At 42.0% G+C, this 21,741-nt stretch overlaps 1 protein-coding gene across 1 annotated transcript in view; it reads left to right on the forward strand.

The window, feature by feature from the left end:
- Window positions 1–618: 618 nt before the first annotated feature.
- NPSR1 (neuropeptide S receptor 1) overlaps window positions 619–21,741 on the forward strand; it is a 64,762-nt gene continuing 43,639 nt past the window's right edge. The window contains exons 1-2 of the mRNA XM_054192026.1: window positions 619–765; window positions 14,237–14,369. Of these exons, the coding sequence (XP_054048001.1) occupies window positions 619–765; window positions 14,237–14,369 (280 nt within the window). The remainder of the gene's footprint in view (window positions 766–14,236; window positions 14,370–21,741) is intronic.

Consider the following 21,741-nt stretch of genomic DNA (forward strand, 5'->3'; position numbering starts at 1 on the left):
TTTTTCTTGGTGAAGGCAACTTCAGAAGTCAGACAGACACTGACAGCGAAATTGTGATAGCTTAATCTTAAAAATTTAATAGGGTTTTGCTAATACAGGAGAGCGTGTTAGTGCTTGTATATGGATATAGCATAATTCTGCAGGTAATTGAAATCAAAGCGGGTTGAGCTAGGGTAAATAAGCAAAGCTGCTGAGGGGAATAGCCAAGCTCCTGAGCTGAATGCAGGGAGGAGGTCCATGCTTTTACAGGTGTGCCTGACTCCAGAGCTGGCAACTTTTGGGGTGCAAGATAGTCCAGAGTCCACAAGGCATATGGCTGGGTCCACGTGTGCTGACTTTCTTACCGGCTGCTGCTCCTGCTGCTGGAAAGAGCATGTGGAGGGCTGTCGTCAGAGTTGTAGCGAAGGAGAGCTCAAAGGGACAATGCCAGCTTGGTTTTTTTTTTTTCTTTTTTTTCTTTTTTTTTTATCACTCAGCTGCACTGAAGCCCGACGCCTCTGGTAGCCAGCGGTGGAGCAGTGAGGAGCTGGTTCTGTTGCTGCGCTTTTACAGGAGAAGCCTGGCTGCGTTAACTCTCACAAAAACAAGCACCTAGACAACTCGCAACAAAATCCAGTGATGGAGGTCGGCTCCACAGAAGCCAGTAGCAGCTCCCAGGGAGGCACCGGCTGGCTGGATCTTACCCTTGTCACCTGCACTGAAACGGTGACTTTCACGGAAGTGGTGACAGAAGAGGAGTGGGGATCCTTTTACTATTCTTTTAAGGTATTCATTTAAGGCGTGCGTTACTTTTCTCACATGCTTGCAGCTTTGGTGCATTTTCAGCACCTCTGTGGGGAGGCATGTAGGATTATTGAACTTTTTTGCCCAGATATTTGTGGGTTTTTCCCCTGCAAAGACAGCGGACAGCATGTGTGAGGCGTTTACTGAAAAACAAAATAGTTGTAGGTATTGGAGTTCAGACTTTCAGTCCAAGAAGGGACAATACTGTTTTTCTATAGAGGTATTGTAGTTACAAGTGCACCTGTAGACAAAAACTTGTATTAGTTCAACACATCTTTTGTGTAATTTCTTACAGACATCATCTTGACATAAGGGGTTTCTTTTCAATTTTCCAGCTGCAACAAACATTGTACACAAGCGAGAAGGTTTTTTGCAGGGTTTTTTTGTTGTTTGGTTGTTTGTTTTTTTTTAGTCACGAGGGCAGATTCAAATTAGTTGTTTTGTTTGCTTTTAACTTGAACGGGGGATGCAGCATCTCTTGAAAGCTGCTGTTAAGAATGCACCAGATGAATCATTCAGTAGTGAATGCTGTTGAATGACATGGGAAGTGTATTCATTCATCTCCCCAAACAAATATCACCCTTGCAATATATGAATGTAGGAAAAAAGATGAAAGAGGTACTGAAATTCATCTTTCCTTCAGATTTCTGTGCCTGTTCTCATTGCTTAATTTCATGCTGCCTGCCATGTGTCACTCCGGTGTTGTGACACATAGTACAAGTGAAGTAGAAGTTATTAAAAGTCTGACAAGGAGTACCCTGCCATTCCTTCTGGAGCTCAGGACCAGAGAGATCACTTTCAGTTGGAAAGGTACAGGCACTTACAACATTTGACAATATGTTGGGTAAAAGGAGATATGTTCAGAGGCAATTTTGATTCCTGTGAGACTGTTAGCGCTCTGATACAATGCCAGTGAAATCAGTGGAATTACAACAGGTTTCCACGTCTGCTAAGGAAAATGTTGATCTGTAGTTCTACGGTTAATTAATTATGGTTTCTTCTAACATGCTGCTGATATGTTTTTTTCTTGATAAGACAGTACTTTCTTATCTAGGACTTCAAGGATGAAAATCCTTTTTCTTTGTCTTTTTTTTTTTTTTGCCTCCATGCCTAAAATGTTCTTGAAAAAAGCAGAAGCGACAAGCAAAATATTTTTAACAACTTTATCTCCTTTCTTTTCTCCACACTTAGGGCTGTAAATCTGAACAATGTCACGGGAGCAGTATTCTATAATGTTAAAAGTGACAATTAATTCTGTGATTAGAAAGTCCTCAGGCAGAAAAATGCTCCTTAATAGGGAGATTGAGGAAATTACAATAATTAGGGAACCATGGATAGTCATGCATGCCCATCCATTGCTAAGGGAAACTTGATTCTGTTAGCTGAGAGCTTCTCATTAGACTTGCACTCCTCTGTCAGACATCTAGCTCTGGCATATATAGCATGAACTTTGCAAGGAGGTTGACTGATTTCGCATCAATTACTAGCTGTAGATAGGCATGGAAATATTTTGACTCTGGAGACAAGTGACAGCTGGTGCTGCTGCAGGAAAGGAGGGATAAAGCACCTGCTCTGACGACTACGGTGCAGGGAAGACAGGGCTCCCTGCCAGCAATTTCAGCTCTCTGTAAAAGCTCACGTGTGGAAGGTGCTGCTGATACCTGCTGAGTTGGTTGCCTGTCCTCCACCAGCGCTGCCCATGTTGTGGATGTGTCCTTGCCCCTTCCAGCAAGCCAAGCAGCATCCCCTTGCTTTTCACAAGGGTTAAGTAGCTACAGCAATAAAAGGTTCAGCTTGGAATTGGGTGATTAAAAACCAGATCTCAGTGCTCAAAACATAGCTACAAATGGGGGTTTGGCCTTTTATTGGGATTTTTGAACACATTGTAGCCCATGGCTGACAGTTAAGGCAGGCTGGATGAACAGCCACAACACAGGTTATCTCCACAGCCTGCGTGCCGGGATGCAGAAGTCCAACACAGGGCACACAAGTCATTTCTGTTTGGGAAATGCAGGTGTAACCCGTCTTACCAAAGTGGTCACAGGAAAACATGACCTAAGCAGATCAATGGAGACAAGGGAATGGTGCTCACTCCGTACCTGGAGCAGTTCCTGTGTTAATGACTTTTTAATTATTTTACCCAAGGACAGCCACGTAGCGTATCTTACACGCTGCTCGAACGACAGGAGCAAGCGCTGGTTTCTTCTTTTCCTCCCATGCTTCGAAAGGACAGCCTGTACCCACCTAAGGTAGTGTCTGTGTTGTACTGTGGTGGCAATGTGACAAAAGTAAAATAATGCGCTTTAGAGCATTTCAGTGCCAAAAAGTCCTGTTATGCGATAAGCTGTGAGTGCTTCCCAGCTCCCTGTTTCAGAAGCATTTGAGTTTCTGTCCATTCCTCTTCAGAGCTTAACAGCTAAATCCTGCACTGCTTCAGATTGGAAAGCATTTTGCCAGTTCAATTAGATTATTTATTTTTTTCGGTTTTTTTGTCTGGGAAATGAAGCATTTCATCCACTTGGGGGAATGCACATTTGCCTTCTGGTAGTCATTACCATAGCCCCTTGCCCAGCCACTAGCCAAGGCTTTGCCCATGAAGTCTGCTATGGGGCCGTGGCCATGCGTGCTAACTAGGCTGGCTCTTGGGGCACAGAGTCACAGCCTTTGGGGCAGGATTGTGTGCACCCATGCACCACACAGTGTGCAAGATGAGCTGGTGCTTCCCACAGCGAAGGCACTGGCTCATGCCCACATCTACATTCAGGTCTTCCTGCTCTGTTATGGCAAATGGTCCCTGAAAGCCCAGACCGTATTTCTTCCCACGTACCTTTACATGAGGCATCCAGGTAGCTTACTGTCTTGAACCACGAGCATCAGAAGTCCTCTTGACTGTGTCAGCACCAAATTCAGAACAGATGTGCAAATTGGTGTTAACTACAGCTCCAACCTCCCAGGCCAAAGGAGAGTTCATTACATCCCTTTACAGTCTCCCTCATATGCATTTAATCTATGTGTAAAAGGGCTCTCAGCGAGTGTCAACTGCCCTCTGCCAAATACAGTAATACAGAAAAGAATGGAGATCATGTGAACACCTGTGGCCTTCCTCCACTTTAGGACCTTCTTAACTCTGTGAACCTGATGAGGCGCAAACCAGAAACCTGCCTGGAGAGAAGCTGGAATCTCAGAATAAGTTCACCCTGTTGTCCGCAGGGCTGGCCAGCTTTATCAGGGCTGAAGGAAGCACCTCAACTTGCCAGGCCCCCCGCAGCCCCAAAGCTCCTCCCTAATCCCAGGGATAGGAGTCCTCCTGACAGCTTGTCCTCAGAGAGGAGTAGGGCTCATCTCTTTCATAAGAGATCTGCTGAGAAACAGGATGCCCTACTTTGATGCAACAGAGTGCTTGAAAGGAGAAAAGTCCCATCTGCCATTCCTTTCTCAGTGGGACTGTGTTCCCACCATCATCTCCTGCCTCCCAGGAGTGTTGGCTGACTTCCGTGATCTAGTGCCTTTTCTTATTTTGTTTTCTGATGTGTAGAGTTGAACCCTCACCTGTGCAGCAGGACACAAAGGTTTTGTCGTTTACTCCCAAGGTTGTTTGGTAACCCCAGTCTCTCCCCTGCCAGGCGGGAACCCCAATCACTGGCCCACATGTTGACATCCTACGCCCTCTGGCCCCGTGAGACCTGGTCTCTGTGCCGTGCAGTGTCGCCACAGCAGTGATGCTGAAGTGCTAGAGCTCTCAGGAGGAACAACATGAACATCAGCTCCACCACAAATTATTTTATATGTATAATCTAATTCCCAATTTTTTTCAGGAAGGAATGTTTGACTCTCTGACTGTTTTCCCCCCACACTGTAGCATTCCCAGTACCTTCATGTTTTAGTCCACATAGCTCAGGTATTAAACAGGACTGTATAGCCATGCCAGAGTAAGCACAAATCTAAGAGTATGTGCTGCTTATCCATGGAGCCTAAAGCTCTTTACAAAGGTAAGGGCTTAACGTTTCCAGCAAAAAGCTGAGGAGACCAATGCGTGGAGAGAAGGTTTGTGTTGACTTGTTTTTCAGGATTATCAGGTAACAAGGATTTGGCTCCAGGTGTCCTCAGAGCATGTTTAAGTCAGAATCTGTTGTACATATCATTTCATCCAAATGCAGGAGTCTGTCTGTCTCTTGGAAAGCATTCGCCTATGCTATTGCTCATTCTCATTTTCAAGCACACCTCACAAAGCATCCCATCATTGAATACATAATAGAAAAATAATAATGGGTGCTGTCAAATTTCTGAGGTAATCTCTGCAAATGCAATCATACATTTTAGAAAAATAGGCATATCAAATAATTCATAAGTAACTTCGCAATCTTTCGGTGGGGGGAGAGGAGGAGAATTAAGTCTACACAAATAAGGTGTCAGGAATTCCTGAACACAGCCTCTGAAATATGCCATAGCGGCTGTTGCTACTCCTGAGATGCCGCACTGAGAATGTAATAGCTTATCTCCTTGTGAAACAAATCTGCAGTGCTTTTGGCCAGGCTGGCTTCATCTTGTAGCTTAAATGCAAAACAGAAGTGATCTGTCTGTATGACAGCCGGGCTGGGGGTGGCTGTGAGCCAACTGATTTAGGTGGGTTTATACTAGCAACCCTCATACTTCTGACTTCATGGTCCACACAGCCACAGAGTTTGCATCTGTCTGCCTCTTCTATATAAATATGCCTAGAAAGTATTAATTTCCTCAGGCTTTTTTTTTAGATGTTTTAACTGTACAGATTAGGTATACTTAATAATTTTCCCCCTTTTGTGATTAAGAAAAAACAGCATTTCACAGTTTTTAACAGGGCCATCAAAATCACACAATTATGGAAGGACCATTGAGTGACCTAATATTGCCTCTTCATGTTGATAATATTCTAGGAAAAATAGATAGGTACACCGTGAAAAATGTATCTTTCCTGATTACATTAAAATTAAGGATACCTGCTTGTCATCTTCTGCACAAGTTTCCTAGGGAGAAACAGGTAAAAGAATCCTGCAATAACTGAGCAGTACTGTTGCCATTTATTATCCCTCTTGTACCAAAACGCAACAGAATGGCAAATGCTAGTAAATGCTGGTAATGCTGGTAAAATTCTATTGTTACCATTTGTTATTGACTGACATTCTTCCCCTCTGTTCCAGTCACACCTATGGAGGATTTTTGGGTAGGGTGAGGGTGGTTTGTTTGGCTGTTGTTTGAGCTTGGAAAGATCACGGCAATTCACATGCATTAAATGCTGCACACTGAAACGACCCTGCCTGGCCTGTGATGGTGAAGTCAGAGCTAAGAAACACATTTTAAAAACCTGGGGATTCACAAAAAATTTTGCTAGATTTCAAAAAGAAGTGAAAGCAATTTTAATAACGTAATTACCCCTCTCCATGAGAAAGTGTCCTGATTTACTGACTAGGCCTCCTCAGCTGGTCTGTTTCCCTAAGTATAAAAGGGTGAAAATATGATAGATTTTTCCTCTATGTAACATGTTAAAATTCACAGACTATGAGTGCAAAACCATATAGACACAAGGACAGGCAAAACTGCTTCTCAAGTTTGGCAGAACAGAAAACACCAGCCTGGGTCCCTTCCAGCTGTGCCCTTCTTCCAACCATAAGGACCTGTGGAGAAGTGACTGTTGACAGCCCCTCTGGCGTGTTGTGAAGGCCTCGTGTGGCAGCACATCCCAGGATCGCCAGAAGGACCTGTAGCCATGTGCTAGCAGGATAACATGGCCATCCTGTGAGAAATCATCTCAGTAAAACAGGCTCTGTGCAGAAGGAGATATGAAAACTATCAGGCATGACCATTGCCATTGAAATGGGAAAGCAGCGGTCCCAGAGGCAAACCTGGGGCTGAACTAGCATTTATGAAGTTTGAATCAGGCTCCATTCCAGGCAATGCTAGCAAAAAAAAAGATAAATAATCAACTCCTAGAGGGCTTGCTCCCTGCCCAAACATGTTTCTCTCAAATTCAGTCATAGTGGAAGCACTTTGAAGGACAAAATATAAAACTTAGCTTTGAACTTTCTCTTTTCTCAGTCTTTCTTATCTTCACATGAGTTTTCCCAGAGCTTTTCAGTGTCAATCAAATTGCTTTCCCAAAATTTTCAGGAACATCTTGTGTGAACTCTGTATGGAGACATCTTCTCATTTTTGCCTTGCTAGACGGAGAACGTTCCTTCAAAATGTGCTTGTATTACAGGACAATTTCTGCTGCTTGTGACAAGTAGGGTATGAAATGTCAGTGATCTTCGCAGTTGTTAGTGTGTTTCTTTCTCACTGAGACAAGGTCTACCTGCAAATGAATCAAGGGCAATCCAACCATTTTTCTATTTTCCCCAAATCTACCTTCCTTCCCCCCGCCGCCCCAGATTTCTTTGGCATTAGGAGGCAGTTTGAATTAATCATCTGAACTTTCACGTTCAGGTGCCTGACATTTACTGTATGAGGCTTACTTCTAGCCTAAGTATGCCCACCGCTGTCCCACTTTTGGCAAAATATTTGGTGCCCCTTACTTTGTTCCTTCTTGACAGTCAGAACTGCTAGTTACATCTAAGTATGTGTAACACACCTACAGCATACGCCTACACACCAACAGAGATTGATGTTGTTTTTCTCGCAACGCAACTTGTGTTGAAAGTTTCAACGCAAGAAGAAGTAGGAATGCTTCTTCCAGTGGGCACTTTAACCAAGTTTCTTCTTTCTTAAGAAGAAGTTAAAGAACATTTATTTTGTAGCTGATAAAACCAACAACAGTCATGATCCCTTCAGTGGCATCGTGCTTTATTTCTGAGAGCTCATTGTTTAAGCTGGTCACACCCTGGCAGAAATTCTTCATCTCAGGCTTCTGTGGAAGCGTAAGACAAGTGCCACCTTATGCTTTTTAAGTGTTTTTTCCTAAGACTAATATGTCTGTGTTATTCCCATGCCAGTAGCCTTTACACCGTACTTTTGACTTGCAGGGTGAATTTTATTTTATGTAAAGATTCCCACAAAGATCTGAGTTATTCATGTTTCTATGATACAATAAATAATATACAACTTGTGCAAAACGCTCATCTGATTATGTCTGTATAAGTACCTTTTAGTTTTAAGCACATTCCTTAAGAAAATAGGTCTTATGCGTACTTGTGTGTGCATAATAATTCAGGTAGGGAAGGACTTCTGGAGGTCACCTGCACCAGCTGCTCGAAAGCAAATTCAAATTATGCCAGATTGCTCAGGGACATTTCCACTCAAGTTTTGAATATCTCCAGGGATGGAGATCCTGCAGCCTCTCTGGGCTCCCATCCCAGTGAGATGAACCCTCACCCTCACGATGAACATTTTTTTCCTAATATCTAATCAAAATGTCCCATGTTACAACTCTTAGTTGTGGCCTCTTGTCCTTTCGTTGTGCACTTCTGAGAAGAACCTGGCTCCACCTTCTCTGAACCCTCCCTTTAGATAATTGTAGGTAGCAGTTAGACCCCACAAGGCTCCTCTAGGGTTTCTGCTGTGGAGGAACCTGGCAGTATGAGACAGAGGGTTTTTTATTTATTTTTGCTTTGTTTATTTAGTTTTAAAAACTTTATGAATTATGTTAGAGGTTGTGCCAGTACCTTTAAGACTCCTTAATTAAATTGTGCCGATGAGTGTCTATCTTTGATTTTTGTCAGCGTTGCAGTCCAAAGTGCAATTTGCCTTAGAGGTAAACTAAACTGACTATAAATCCCTGACTGGAATCAGTCAAACTGCATGGCACCTGTCTGCCTGAGGAAAACTAATCTTCCTGGTTTGCTTTTTTAGGGGGTTGGGTTTTGGTTTTTTTGTTCCATCCGAAAAGGGGGATGTTAAAATAGCAAATCTGTCCTGAACATTGAAAGTTCAAGGTTCCAGAACTTGTACAATGGGGTCAAAATAATGCAAAATCTAGACTCCTCCATTTTCTTGCATGGCCTATAATTAAAGTGATTATTTCAGAGGGTGGGAAAATATTTTTCTCTTTTTTTCCTCCTTTAAGAAAGTTCACCACTACTAGTGGCGAACCTCACCATGAGCATGACAGTTCCCCAATTTAGCAAGAAGATTTATGTGTTCTTCGTATGTGTCGAGAAGAACATCCTTAGAAAATCGTTTAGCTTGCTCCATGATTACCTCTTTCTTACAATCTCAATTGCTGCAATCAGTTACACTAGGAACATAATTTTTAAAATATACCAAAGGTAAGCAGTCAGATAATTTGCGTATTCCCAGAATTTAATCAACAAGCAAGAAGCAGCCATTCAGAGACTTAAGCCACTACTGACCTGTGATATGAGAGATCAGAGCCTCTTCTTCACCCAGGTGACCAAGGACATGGAGCAGGAAGGCACCAGGTCAGTGAGGACATGAATTCACTACAGACCTCCTCGCCTTACACTAGGAGGCCAACCGGTCACGTTAAGAAGGGAGTACCTCTCCCTCTCTTTTTCTGTTTATTAGCTCATTTCTTCCTGGCAACCCATTTTTTCCAGGCTGTATCCCAACCGGCCTCAACAGCTAGAACAAAGCTGTTTCATGTTGTGTTCCTGTTCAAGTACAAATGTGCTTTGTCCATTGATAGTTGAACCCCTCCTCTTAGGCAACTGCTGTGATATCAGGCAAAGGCTTCTGCACCTCAAGACACGAGCAACAGCATCTCCATTGGGATGGGCTATTAGATATATCCACATTCCACAGCCACAGCTGGTGTCCCCCAACAGAGGGGATATAAATCCTGAGAAATGAGTGAGCAACGAAGTTGGATGGGGAGAACTGGAAGGAGGGATGGCATTGTGGCACCAAAATGTCTCCCAGTGGCTCTGAGAGGATTTAACTATGGTCTCGATTAAAGCTGCTCACAGGGATGATCTTTGTCTCAAATATAAAGCAGAATAACCTCATGCTATTGCAACCTATGAATTCAGAAATTTTTGTCAGAGAGATAAAATAACAAGCCTCTTCTACAACCAAAGGAAAATGCACACAATCTTCAGACAGGTTTTCTGGCTTACATTTCACCCATGAAGCAACTTATTTCATTGACTAAAGCTGATTTTAATCTTAAAGCCAAACAAATTAGCCAAACATGAATATGTGCTCCAGATGTCAAGCACTTCCATGCTCCAAACATAGCAGTCTTGTGGAATAGCAGTGCATGCAATGGTTGTAGTCAAGCCAAGGAAGTCCTCTTGACTTTGATTTACTCCGTGACCTCAATTAAGTCAGCAGCATCTTTATGTTTTCTAATCTAAAAGAGCTGGTGTATGTAACTAGTCTCTCTCATTGCATTCTCATGTGCTACAGTTAGCGATGTCCATTTCAGAAGCAGCCCTCACCAAAAAAAAGCTTCTACACAGGGGTTTGGCAGATTTTATTATCTATCTTTTCATCCTGAACACTGCTGATGTCTGTGCAACATGTTATTAAACAATGTTTTTGTAAATCACCTCGCTGAAGGTTATTGCAAAAAGAGGATTTCTGCTTGATGAATAAACAAGACATGAAATGAAAATTCTCTATGTCTAAGCAACCTTAAGGTGACCAATAAACCAGAATTATAGAAAAATGCAGCTAGATTGAAATTCAGGGATCAATCAGCTATCATTCTAATCTAATAGCTATTTTTAAGACCTTCATAGATAAAGTTTTCACTGACTCAATCAATCTATATATATTGTATTTTTTAAGTCAATTTTTGAATATGGTCAGTCTGAATTCTGTGCTGTAGTTTTAATTCACTGATTTTGGACAATCTGCAGTAGATCTAAGAAGACATTATTCCCTTCCTTTTTTACATCAGTCTTTTTGTGTCTTCAAGGCTCTGTTCATATTTCCCTGCAGTCTGCTTTTTTGCTAGATTAAGCAACTTAATTCATTCGGGTTTTTTTCTCCTGGCTATACCCTCTCGCCTGCTGTCAATTCATTGCTCGGTGTCTCTCTGGAAGCCTGGTGCCCAGGAATGGGCACGGTACAGCGTCTGGGTACAGTGGAAGAATTAAAGCAGAGGCACGCAAGACTAGTGTCGATCCCATGACGGTGATTGTCGCTCTCTTGGCAGGGTGGCATTATTACATGATGCTCCACTTGTGGGGCACTTTACCTGCTGCATGCAGGGGAGATGTTTTGAAGGCTCGCCCAAGCCGGTGTCATTACACCCATTGCACTGTACCATCCCATGCTTCTCCTTTGTTGAACAGCATCTTGCTTTTTTTTCCAGTCCATGTTTCCAATTCATCAAGATCATTTTGAATTCTAATCCTAGCCTCCATGAAGGCCTGTATCACGGTGGGCATCCCATTAATAACCACAGAAGTTTCCATTCTGCAAGCTAACACAAACTGAGAGAGGCTGCAGTGATTTAAGTTGCCTATTGTTATAGCTCCTTAATCCCCAAGAATGAGATCTGTTTCTCTTCTCTCTGGATGGCAGCTACCACAAATAGATTAATAGAAACTTTGGCTTTATTCCTTTGTCTATGTCTTTTCAAACTTACCTCTCCTGTATTCAGCTTTTGCACCTTTTAGGTTATCTTTGTAGTCTGGTTTAATCGTACGTTTCAGTAGAGCCTTAGCCTGAAATTGTTAAACTGTTAAGCGGTGCTTTTTAACTTGGCAGGAGGGGATTTAAACTGACCATATGTGCTGCGCTCCTGTGATCGAGAAACACCCTTCTAACACAGTCTCTGTTGCTCCATAGGTATTTCTTCTGCAGGAAATGGAAGAAGATTTGAGTGTCAGATCCTTAGTCTGTTTGTACCCATATGAGTATAATATAGGAATACAGAATTTCTTTCAAGAAAATGCTCTCCTGATTTTATACTAGAGAATACGGGAACAAGTCTTGTCCCTCAGTTTTCTTCATGAGTGAAAGATCTTTTCTAAAACAGAAAAGACAAACCAAACCCTGAGGGAAACCCACTGATTTCAAGGACAAACATGATGTGAAATCTTGCTTTTTTTTTATTTCAATTGCCTTCCAAAACTACAATTCCTTTCAAGTCCTGTACAAAGCAAAGCATCCCCGTAAAAACAGTCCCACCGTGTCTCTGCCACACATTTTGAAGGGAAAATTCCAAGAAATTCAAGAGATTTGCAGACGCACAAAAAAGGTGGAGGTTTTTTTTTGTCTAAAAGCTAAGCATCCAGACCACACAAGGTGTCTCATCTAGGTCACTCTATAATCAGTGGAGACAGGCCATCCCAAGGTAGGTGAGATGAATGGTGACTCATCTCCGAGATACTGCTATTATCTAGACTACACTATGCCAATTTAGAGCAGTTGTCTCCCTTTAGAACTTTAAAGCTAGGTGAGATGACCCAAATGGTAGATTACGCTGGGAAAAGTTATCACGCTGGGAAAAGGGAAACCACCTAAACAGAGCCTTCATTGTACGCTTAAGCTAATCTGTGGGTTCAGGCACAGAGTGCAGCCTCAGATTGCTCATACACCAGGTCTTGCCTTTCCTGCATGCCCATGTAACCCACAGGGTAGCGTGGCTCCCTACCTGGAGCAAAGGAGAGGCTGGTTCCCACAAGTGGCTCCCCAGTAGAGGAGGAACCATGGCTGCTGGCTGGGAGGGAGCTAAGCGCTGAGGAGACACTAAAGCTCATGGCAGAGCAAGAAGTTCCTCACCCCTGCTCCTTTCCTGCCGTTTCACCTTCCCTCCCCATGCTTACAGCTGAGCTGTTTTCTCTCTGCAGGCAGCAGGAGCCCTGGTTTCTGCACAGTCATGTGCAAGTCATGGGTTCTGGCAAAGTCATGGGTTAGTGGCTGCCAAATGCTTTTATATGAGTGGTCTCCCCTCCTTCTGCTCCATCATCAGCCCAGTCATGCAAACATGGGTCTCCCCAACAGCCTCCTTCCCCCCACCTGCTCAGGACAGTGTCTTGGGTGCCACTTCTGTAGGGCCAGCAGCTGGGATCCCTCTTCAACTGCAGCCCTTATCTGTCTCCTCCATTTTCCACTAGCTCCCACATTAAGTGTTTGGTGTCAGGAACAGGAAGATCCCAAATGACTGTGTCGTCATAACCCAAAACTCATCCCAGTTGCTAGCAAGTGAATCCAGGCAACCACTGCATCCGAAGCACTGGAAAGCCACAAGAAGGCAAAGCAGGGGGTTGAAGGCTCTTCTGTATTTCATTCATACGGACTGTCTCCTCCTGAAACACCAAAGGCAGGGGTCTGCTCAGGAGCAGCAGGCTCTGTGAGCCTGAATGGAAATTGGATTTACCTTTATAACTACAAGTTCTGCAGAGCCATACATGTGGGGTTTTTCTCTCTTTGACTCTAATATTAATGCATATATTATTGTTGCTGGATACATTAGGAATTCTTTTCTCCTGAGGGTCCCTACTCTACACCTTTCAAACCTTACTGTTACTGTGAAAATTCCCCTCTCTTCTACTTGTCTTTGCAGAACAGCAGCAGAACCATCTTCCCTCATGCCACTACATGCAGCTTTACACAGGACAGGTTTTTTATAAGTGAGAATTTTGCAGAAATGCAGAATATTTTCTCCATCTGCCCCCATGATCACCAGACTCGGTGCTTCTCAGGCATCAGAGCTGGCTGGCTGCTATGGAGAAAACATAAACTTCACACTCACACGTGGCGAGGGGAAACCTACAGAGCGGTCACTGAAAAATAACTGTCCTGCATCTAGAGAGGACCAAATGGGTTTTGGTAGGTTGAAAGGAGGGACAAGTTTGGGCAGGCACTCACAAAACAAACAAACATGGATACATACACCCTTGTTCTTGCAGCCAGACGATCCTGATGCTTTGAGAGAGCGAATAACGTTTTTTCTCACTTTCTTTTCTTGGTACACACTACCACTAGGGGACGTTTTGTCATCGCGTATCGCTCGCTACACAATTTTCCTTTTCCTTACAGTGGGTCATGCTTTCTTTTCAATCTTGGTGCACATCTAGATCATGGAGCGGATGTCTGAATTTCACAGGGCTTGTGGATGACCCAGGCTGACTGGAGCTGGGAAGGAGAGAAGTATTTATTTCCCCCGTTTCTCCAAAGGAGCCCATCTATCAATATTCCTTGCAAAGTGAGGCAGCTGGTTATTTCACAGCTTGCTGGAGCAACACGAGAAAACTGAGGGCTGCCTCTCATTTCAGTGTTAAGTGCCAAACACAGACACTGCTAGTGGTTTTGTGAGGATAGAAGCGATATACAGCCACTGCAAATCAAACTGGAATGAACATCACCAGCAGCGATGCATGTTAAGTATTTTCTGAAAGAACAAGAATATCTTTTAGACTACATAATTAGAAATCGATTGGCAAAACTCTCATTTCATTCCTTTTTTCCATTCTCATCTCATTTGTCCGAGGATAACTGACTGGTTTAACCCAAGTCACTACCCACCCACCTACCGATGTGCTTTTTTCCCTTCTCTCCAATGCAGACAGAGCAGCTTGTGACTCTTTGGATTCTTTTTATTGTCACAATTGTTGGAAATGCCATCGTGCTCTTCTCTACCTGGAGGAGGAAGAGGAAATCTCGAATGACCTTCTTTGTTACGCAGTTGGCAATCACAGGTAGTGTACGGGAGGGGAAAGGGCATCTGAGCTGCACAGGAATCACAAAATGACAAATAAGAAAATGCTAGTTGAGTGGTGAAGAATTCACTTGCCACCTAATGTCCAGCTGCAGCTTGACATAAGACAGATGTATGGTTTATCTTAGGGCTCGAATCTAAAAAAATGTTGCTAGATGTAGTAGTGTCTGTGTCGGATGCAGCAGCTGCAACTCATTGATTTCACTGAATCTTATCTTCCAGTCTGAACTTGCACCCACATTTCTCAGAAGTTGTGTCCCCAGCTGTTGTCATGGAACTGTTTAAACTAAATAGTTTAAGATGAATCTCTTGTGTTTTTCGGCTAAACCCCTTTCTAAAGTACTTCATAACAGTATTGCTCCATCAATTGCACTTTTGCATGGAAGAGTGAGAATAACTTCATGTTGTCTGGTTTAACCAAGTAAAAGAAATATAAAAATGTAAATGTGGAGAGGAATGCATTTAGCTAATTTTTTTTGAATAGGAAAAAGGATGCCGATCCAAGAACTTTATAGTTTTTAAACAAAAGGAAAAATGTACAGAAACCTGGTTTGTAAAATGTCAATGTCAGCAACTAGGAAAAGAAAGAGGAGCATAAGCAGCACATTGTTTCTCTGTGGCCCTGAATGGATGAAATTTCTGGGGTTTTAAGTTTCCCAAGGGAAAATATGTGCCGTTTCTATAACAGTATCCTGCTACTAATCCCTGCTTACAAGACAGCTGTGTTGTATTGTTTGCCTATATAGGATATGTTTATATGCTTTCTGTTGCTTTTTTTTGGTAAAATATGGTAGGAATTACAGCACTTTTCCACTAAAGACCTATTTAATATGTGATTTCCCAGCAGTACCTCATCCCCTTTGATATCTGTTGTAACTCTGTTTAAACTGGAAAAGCAAAGGACTACGCTTCCCAATTTTCAACATGCATTCTTTGCAAGTAAATGAACTCCTGCTCATGGTCTCAACCATGTCTGCCCAGGAGCTTCTCACATTTGAAGAGCTGTTCTCAGTTGAAACAGTTAGACCAAGGTGTGTAAAGTGATGCAACGGGACTGGCCTCTAATTAACTACAGGTGATGTAAGAATTATTGCAAGGTGAGGAGGTGAAGAGTTGCAGTGACTCCTCTTCTGAAGTGCTGAGTGCTGGTTTTCCTTTTCGCCTGCAAGTCATCTGTAATAAACGGTTTCTCTTCTTATCTTGGTCATGACTTTCATGTCACTTCCTCCGTGTACCAGCGGTATTTTCCATCAGGTAAGGCGTGTTGCTACAGCCTCACAGCACAGTTTGGAAGCATCAGTCACAGATCAAGCATTACAGTGTCCACGGAAGTTCCAAAATAGCCAGTCTCTGCTCAAAGAACTCCCAATCCCAGATGAATATACAGAAGATTTTAAAAGATAGGCAACCAAGCAGTAGTATGGGCAAAGAGCACAAGAGCAACTGAAGCCCCAGATGGACACTGTCCATTTTCTACCTACCGTCATCAATGAGCAGAGTACTGGGACAACCGTCATGAGAAGGGCTTTGGAAGAGAGGAGGGTGGAAAATGACCCTGTGTGTCCATTTGGCACAGAGGGCACAAGGGCTGGGCTTGCTGCCAGAGCAAAGGCACAGGTAATACATACACCAGCATGGTAATAGAAGATGCGTTCTAATGGGAAGAGGTCAACTAAATAGCAAAAGGGCTTGTCCTAGTAAGAAAACAAATGTACTTACTGCAACAGAGAAGGAACCAGCATAAGGACACAGGTGCCCAGGTCACAGGAATAAAGCAAGAAACAGACAGAAATGTCTGGACCAGGATAACCCAGGAGAATGCTGGTCCACGTGAGGTGTACTAGGAGGAGGCTACTGCTGTTGCTGGGCTGGGTAAGGGCCTGGGAATTTTTGTGGGAATTTTGCAGTTCTGGACCCATAGGAAAGGCTGACTTTTTGGATTAGAAAGGAGGTGGATAGAGAGCTATTCACTAGGGGTTCAAATATCATCTACATAAAGGGAAGGGAAGGCATTGCAAGTGAGTTTTGAGGGAGCTGGAATTATCAGTGGCAAATACAACAAAGCAAATATCCCATTAGACGTGGGCTGCAAATAGTGCTGTACAGCTGGCATTAAAATATCAACTGAGGTCCAAATGTTCCACTTGCTGATTCTTCTGACCTCCCTTCCCTAAAATTATCCCTGAATTTTAAAATTAGAGCTTCAAAGTGTCTAAGTTCAACAGCCTGTCCCATTTCATATTGCAAAAATTCCCATAGAAAACTCACATCTGCAATATTAAAAGCAGTAGCACCAGCTTGAACAGCAAAGCTCCTTTCAAGTAGTGTTGACTTCTTTTTTGTAATGCAGAAGTCAGAACTCTAATTTATCTTCCCGCATCAAGAGTTCCTGTCAGTATTTTGGCACAAAGAAATGACTTAATTCCTGAAATGGAGCCATTTCACATTCTTATCTTCAAAAATATTAATAAGAACAAAGCAAGCTGGCAACAGTCATCTTTCTTTCACAACAAGTTATGAGATAGGAGCAGCACATTATGGAAACACTGGCTTGTCACATTGCTTTGACATGCCAGGCATATTTAAATCCTACCAACTAAAGCCTAATCTCCTGGCAAACAGTTTCTGCTTAGTCAATATTACTACTTCCATCTATTTTGGGATTCTTAAAATATTTATTATTTCTACCCCAGTAGCAGAGAGAAGAATAATGGATATAGCTTTATCAATGCAGGCATTTCAAAGCCATTTAAAAATTTTTTGTCTATTGATCTGTGGCTCAATAATTGAGTAGTGTCCTCAATTTGCACATCTTCCCACTAATGTAGTACCAAAATGAAATGAAAATATAGCCTTCATGTTAGAATAAACAAGGTATTCAAAGCAAATTGTGCATAATACATGAATAGGAAATGAGCACTGTTGTTCTCCTTGACTCATTGCCAAGCCAGATGCAGAAGAGAAGTAACTAACTGATTGAAGCTTCTTTCAACACCGCCAGCATTCAGTGGTTCAACCCACTCGGCAAATTCGGAGATAAGACTAGTACTGCTCCCTTACTATGCCATAATTCAACGTGGTGCTCGAGGTTGCAGGGATCTGTAGGAATGTGAGTAATCCCTTCAAGTTCGATGTGCTTAAAGATGTTGCTGAAGCCTGGATTCAGAATATTTCATATTAAATATATGCCTATACAATGCCTGTGTCAGCACCACATTTAAGTCTATGTTTAACTCTCAGTTCATGCATAAATCTCTTTGAAATTATCTGGGAATTAAGCACTAGGAAATCAGCTAAGAGTTAACAGCTGAGTTGAACAATAGTCCTAATCACTCAGCATCAGCTAATTTAACAAACAGGAGCATTACCATGTTTGCCTTTTGTTCAGTTTGCTTTTGGGCATATTCCTTTTTTTTTTGGTAGAAATATTTTTCTTAGAAACAAGCTCGTCTGTGAAGATTGAAACTAAAGCGAGGTTTCCTACAGATTTCTGTCTCCAAGGCAATTTAGTATCTCAGAAAGTGTAAGCTCTGAAGATTACCCTGTGAGGAGGGTATTTCTAAACACTTTTTCCCACATAGATTTCTTCTGGGTTTAGCACAAGTTATGCTCATGGCATAGCTACCTCTCCTGGCAGGAAAGCTCTCGCATCTCCCCCTGCCTGATGCCATGATTCCATTTCATATAACTTGCAGAGTCTCAGTGTCTTTAAGACCTTAGCCTCTGACTGAATTCACTGAGTGGTTCAAGAACAAAGAGTGGGGTCTGACAGACAGGCAAGTTCACAGGCACCGTATTAGGCTGGAAATTTTCAAGTGAAATACGGTTGTTTTCAGAAAAGATGGTTTGTCCACACATTTATATCCATTTAGATCACTTTACCCAGCTCTACCAAATGAAGACCTCTTCATCTCAAAATGTAAAAGCAGCAGACATTAGCATATATAAAACATGATTATTTGAGTAGCCTTAGACAAGGAATGTAATTTTATTGAACAGTTGGTTCAATAAAAACCATTATTATTTGACCAATTCTAAAACCAATCAAGGAATACATTAAAAATATCTGCTAAAAAGTATTTTACTTCTCACTTTTCTTCATCTAATTTCAATTACTAGTGACAGAGGAACATATTTAAGTTCCTTTTAATGGGTGCATAATTTATGGAGGGTTTTTTCCTCCAAAATTAACATCTGAAAAATTTGAGCTGGAAATGTCATGACCATTAGCTCTGTGAGTTTCTCTTTCTATTCCAACATTTAGCAGAAACCAGAACCTTAAGAACAGTATTAGATTTTGTTCATTATTATGGGGTAGAATTACAAGTAAGCACTTTACTGCATGCCCAATTTTAAGCCTTAGGCTGATGGACTTGGTTGGAAATACGTGCTCGCTTAGGTATTGCTGTGACTGTAATAAAGAGAGAAAATAAAAGAATGTCAGCTAAATTCTATGGTAGCTTACATATAAACAAAAAAACCAAAAGACGACCAGTAGAAGTACTTAGCTACAGTCTATATTGTGATATAAATACCGAATCCTAAGGGATGATTTGAGAATGACATTAAAAAGACAAAGAGGTATTTTTAAAAGTGTCTCTTCATATTGTTGCCACCTTCTTCAGTTGCTGCCAGAAAGCTGGATCACAGGAAGGCTTGGTCCTTAAGCAACTGCGCTCCTTTTATTTCGTGTTCAGTAAAATGCCAATGCACTGAAAACTTGCTAGGAGAGGGTTGTGTGAGCGGCTAGGTGGACTGGAACCCTGCTAAAGCAAGGAGTGTTTCTTTTCTGTGCTGCTTCTGTCCAGAGAGAGTATGACTGTGGGGCTAAAACCAATTAGGCTCCGCCACCGACTTCTGAGATGGCTTTAGTTAAGATGACCGAAGGCAGAGTCTGCCAATGAATCTGCTACTTAGATGCACTAAACACGTGCATCTGACTCCACTACTACAATGGCTAAACATGAACAAACACATTAGAGGTTGTCCTGCCTTTCTCCTTTTTCTTTTTCTGCCTACACCAAAAATCACCATGGCACTGGCTGCTTTAATGGATTGTGCATGTCCTTCATTATTTTTCTTCCTTGTCTCTGTGACTTGAAGGAATGAAGATGACTTGTTACCCCCTGATCTGTACAAAAGCCTAATATAATAACACCATTACTAAAATTAACACGTAGAACAATATTAACAGATAATTGTCTCTGTTCCAGCTTTTCGTCTGGAAAATGGTACTTGTAATATTTCCTCACTTCAGAGAAATCATACATACGAATTCATCAGTTTTACAAGTACCTTAGACATCACAGTGATTATGAGCATTGGAAGTTAATTGCATAGAGCCAATTAGCAGCTAACTCAGCAAGTCACCTTAATGGAGGTGGACTGTTGGCAGCCAAAGAGTCCATAGAGTTCCCAGTTATACTGGAAAACTTATACCTTGCCAGCTGGGTCTTGGCTGGAACTTGCCATCTGATTTACATGATTGCCTACTCAAGACGCAGAAACCTAATGAAGACTGCTGAACTGAAACAGAGTTTATTTCAACAGTTCCCAGAAATCTGTATTTTTTCCTCTTTCCACACCTCTATTTTCTGCTAATTTGTGGGGGAAAAAATGAAGGCTGAGGAAAGGGGCAGAGGCGCTTGCTTTTTTTGGTTTTCTTTTGTGTGAAGGAAATGGTTCAACATCCTACCTGCAGAAAAAAAGACATGGAAGAAGTTACAACAGTACTGCACAATTCATTGATAAAATTGAAAGAATGATATCTGCATTTCTTGTCCTAAAAGCTCTTGAAACTGTAGTTAATGTATGGTAAGGAAACAGTCTCTGCTAATGGATCATCTGTTTTCTACACTACGTGTTCCCATCACTACGGGAAAGGATATGTCAAAATTGGGAAGGGAGTGTGACATTTGTTGGTATTCCCTCAGGCACAGACGCTGAAATTTACTGGAGTACCTGATTGCAGCTAAATTCCCCAATTTTGGAAGCAGTCTGATTCCCAAGCACCTCGCTGGAAGTCCAACAACTCCGCAAATCACCTGAGTGTACACACGGCTTGGAAAACAGGGGAAGAAATAGATTATATCCACCTTTCCTCTGCAGGCTAGAGAAAGAAACTATAGCATTTAGTATGACTGTTCATTTTGCATTCACAGAATAAATAAGAATCAATTTACCAAGAGCAAAAATGGTCGCTGGAGTAAACACAGCAATATTAACATTACTTATTCAGTGCATCCCGTGAAACTATGTCTAGTTCTCTGGACTCAGAGTGAATAAGAAAATTCATTGAGTGGCCGCATTAGTTGCCTGGAGAAGCAGCAATCATTTTCCATCCTGATTCTGCCAAGAAGACTAGTTCAGTAACTGGAAAACAACATGGGACTTACTTTTAAGTTAGGTTTGTATTAGTGTACCCCCCCAAAACTGAGGCGTAATGCAGGATAAGATAAATGTGGTCACTGCCTGCAATATCCTGTGGCAGCACATGGCAAACCAGATTTGACATCCATTGCCATTTCTGGCAATTTAATACCACACAACAGAAGATCAAATTCTCCTTTGAACTTCAACTCAGATTTGAAGATGAGTCATAGAGCCCTAGATCCTAATAAGTAATTTGGACACTGACGCTATACAATTCCAGTTTGATAGTATGAATCATGTTTTACTATACTCTTAGATTTCTTATGTGAACAGCCAGGAATGTTTCTGTATGTCTATATATAATCATTCTTATCTGCATATATGGTTAGTCAACCCAAGACTCAATCTTTCCTGAGGAAAATAGAAAATATCCAATACATGCATCCCACTTAAAATGCATTTTCTCCGAAACCAAGCCTGAAGTAGATGGGCTAAAAAGTGGAATATCCTCCGAAGTTAGGCAAGGAAACCAAGAGTGAGCGTTAGCATCAAAACTGAGTGACAGAAAGAAGCTTTATGCAAATGAGACATAGTCTCTTCTGGGGTACCAGGACCTCTATTTCACAGTGTCTGTCATACAGCCAAAGGAAAACGAACATGGAAAATGAAGTAGATTTCATATTTTAGAGGTGAAATCATGAAGCGAGAGGTCTGACATAGAGAACTTGGCATCCTGAAAATACTCCAATCCCCAGAATCACAGAATTTTCATGGTTGGAAAGGACCCTTAAGATCATCGAGTCCAACCAAACAACCTACAATCTCTGCCACTAGAGCATGCCCTGAAGTGCCACATCTAGACGTTTCTTAAACACCTCTAGGGATGGTGACCCAACCACCTCCCTGGGCAGGCTGTTCCAGTGCCTGACCACTCTTTCAATAAAGTCATTCTTCCTAATATCTAATCTAAACCTCCCCTG

The sequence above is a fragment of the Rissa tridactyla genome, chromosome 2 (genome assembly GCF_028500815.1).
Source record: "Rissa tridactyla isolate bRisTri1 chromosome 2, bRisTri1.patW.cur.20221130, whole genome shotgun sequence".
Classification (NCBI taxonomy): domain Eukaryota; kingdom Metazoa; phylum Chordata; class Aves; order Charadriiformes; family Laridae; genus Rissa; species Rissa tridactyla.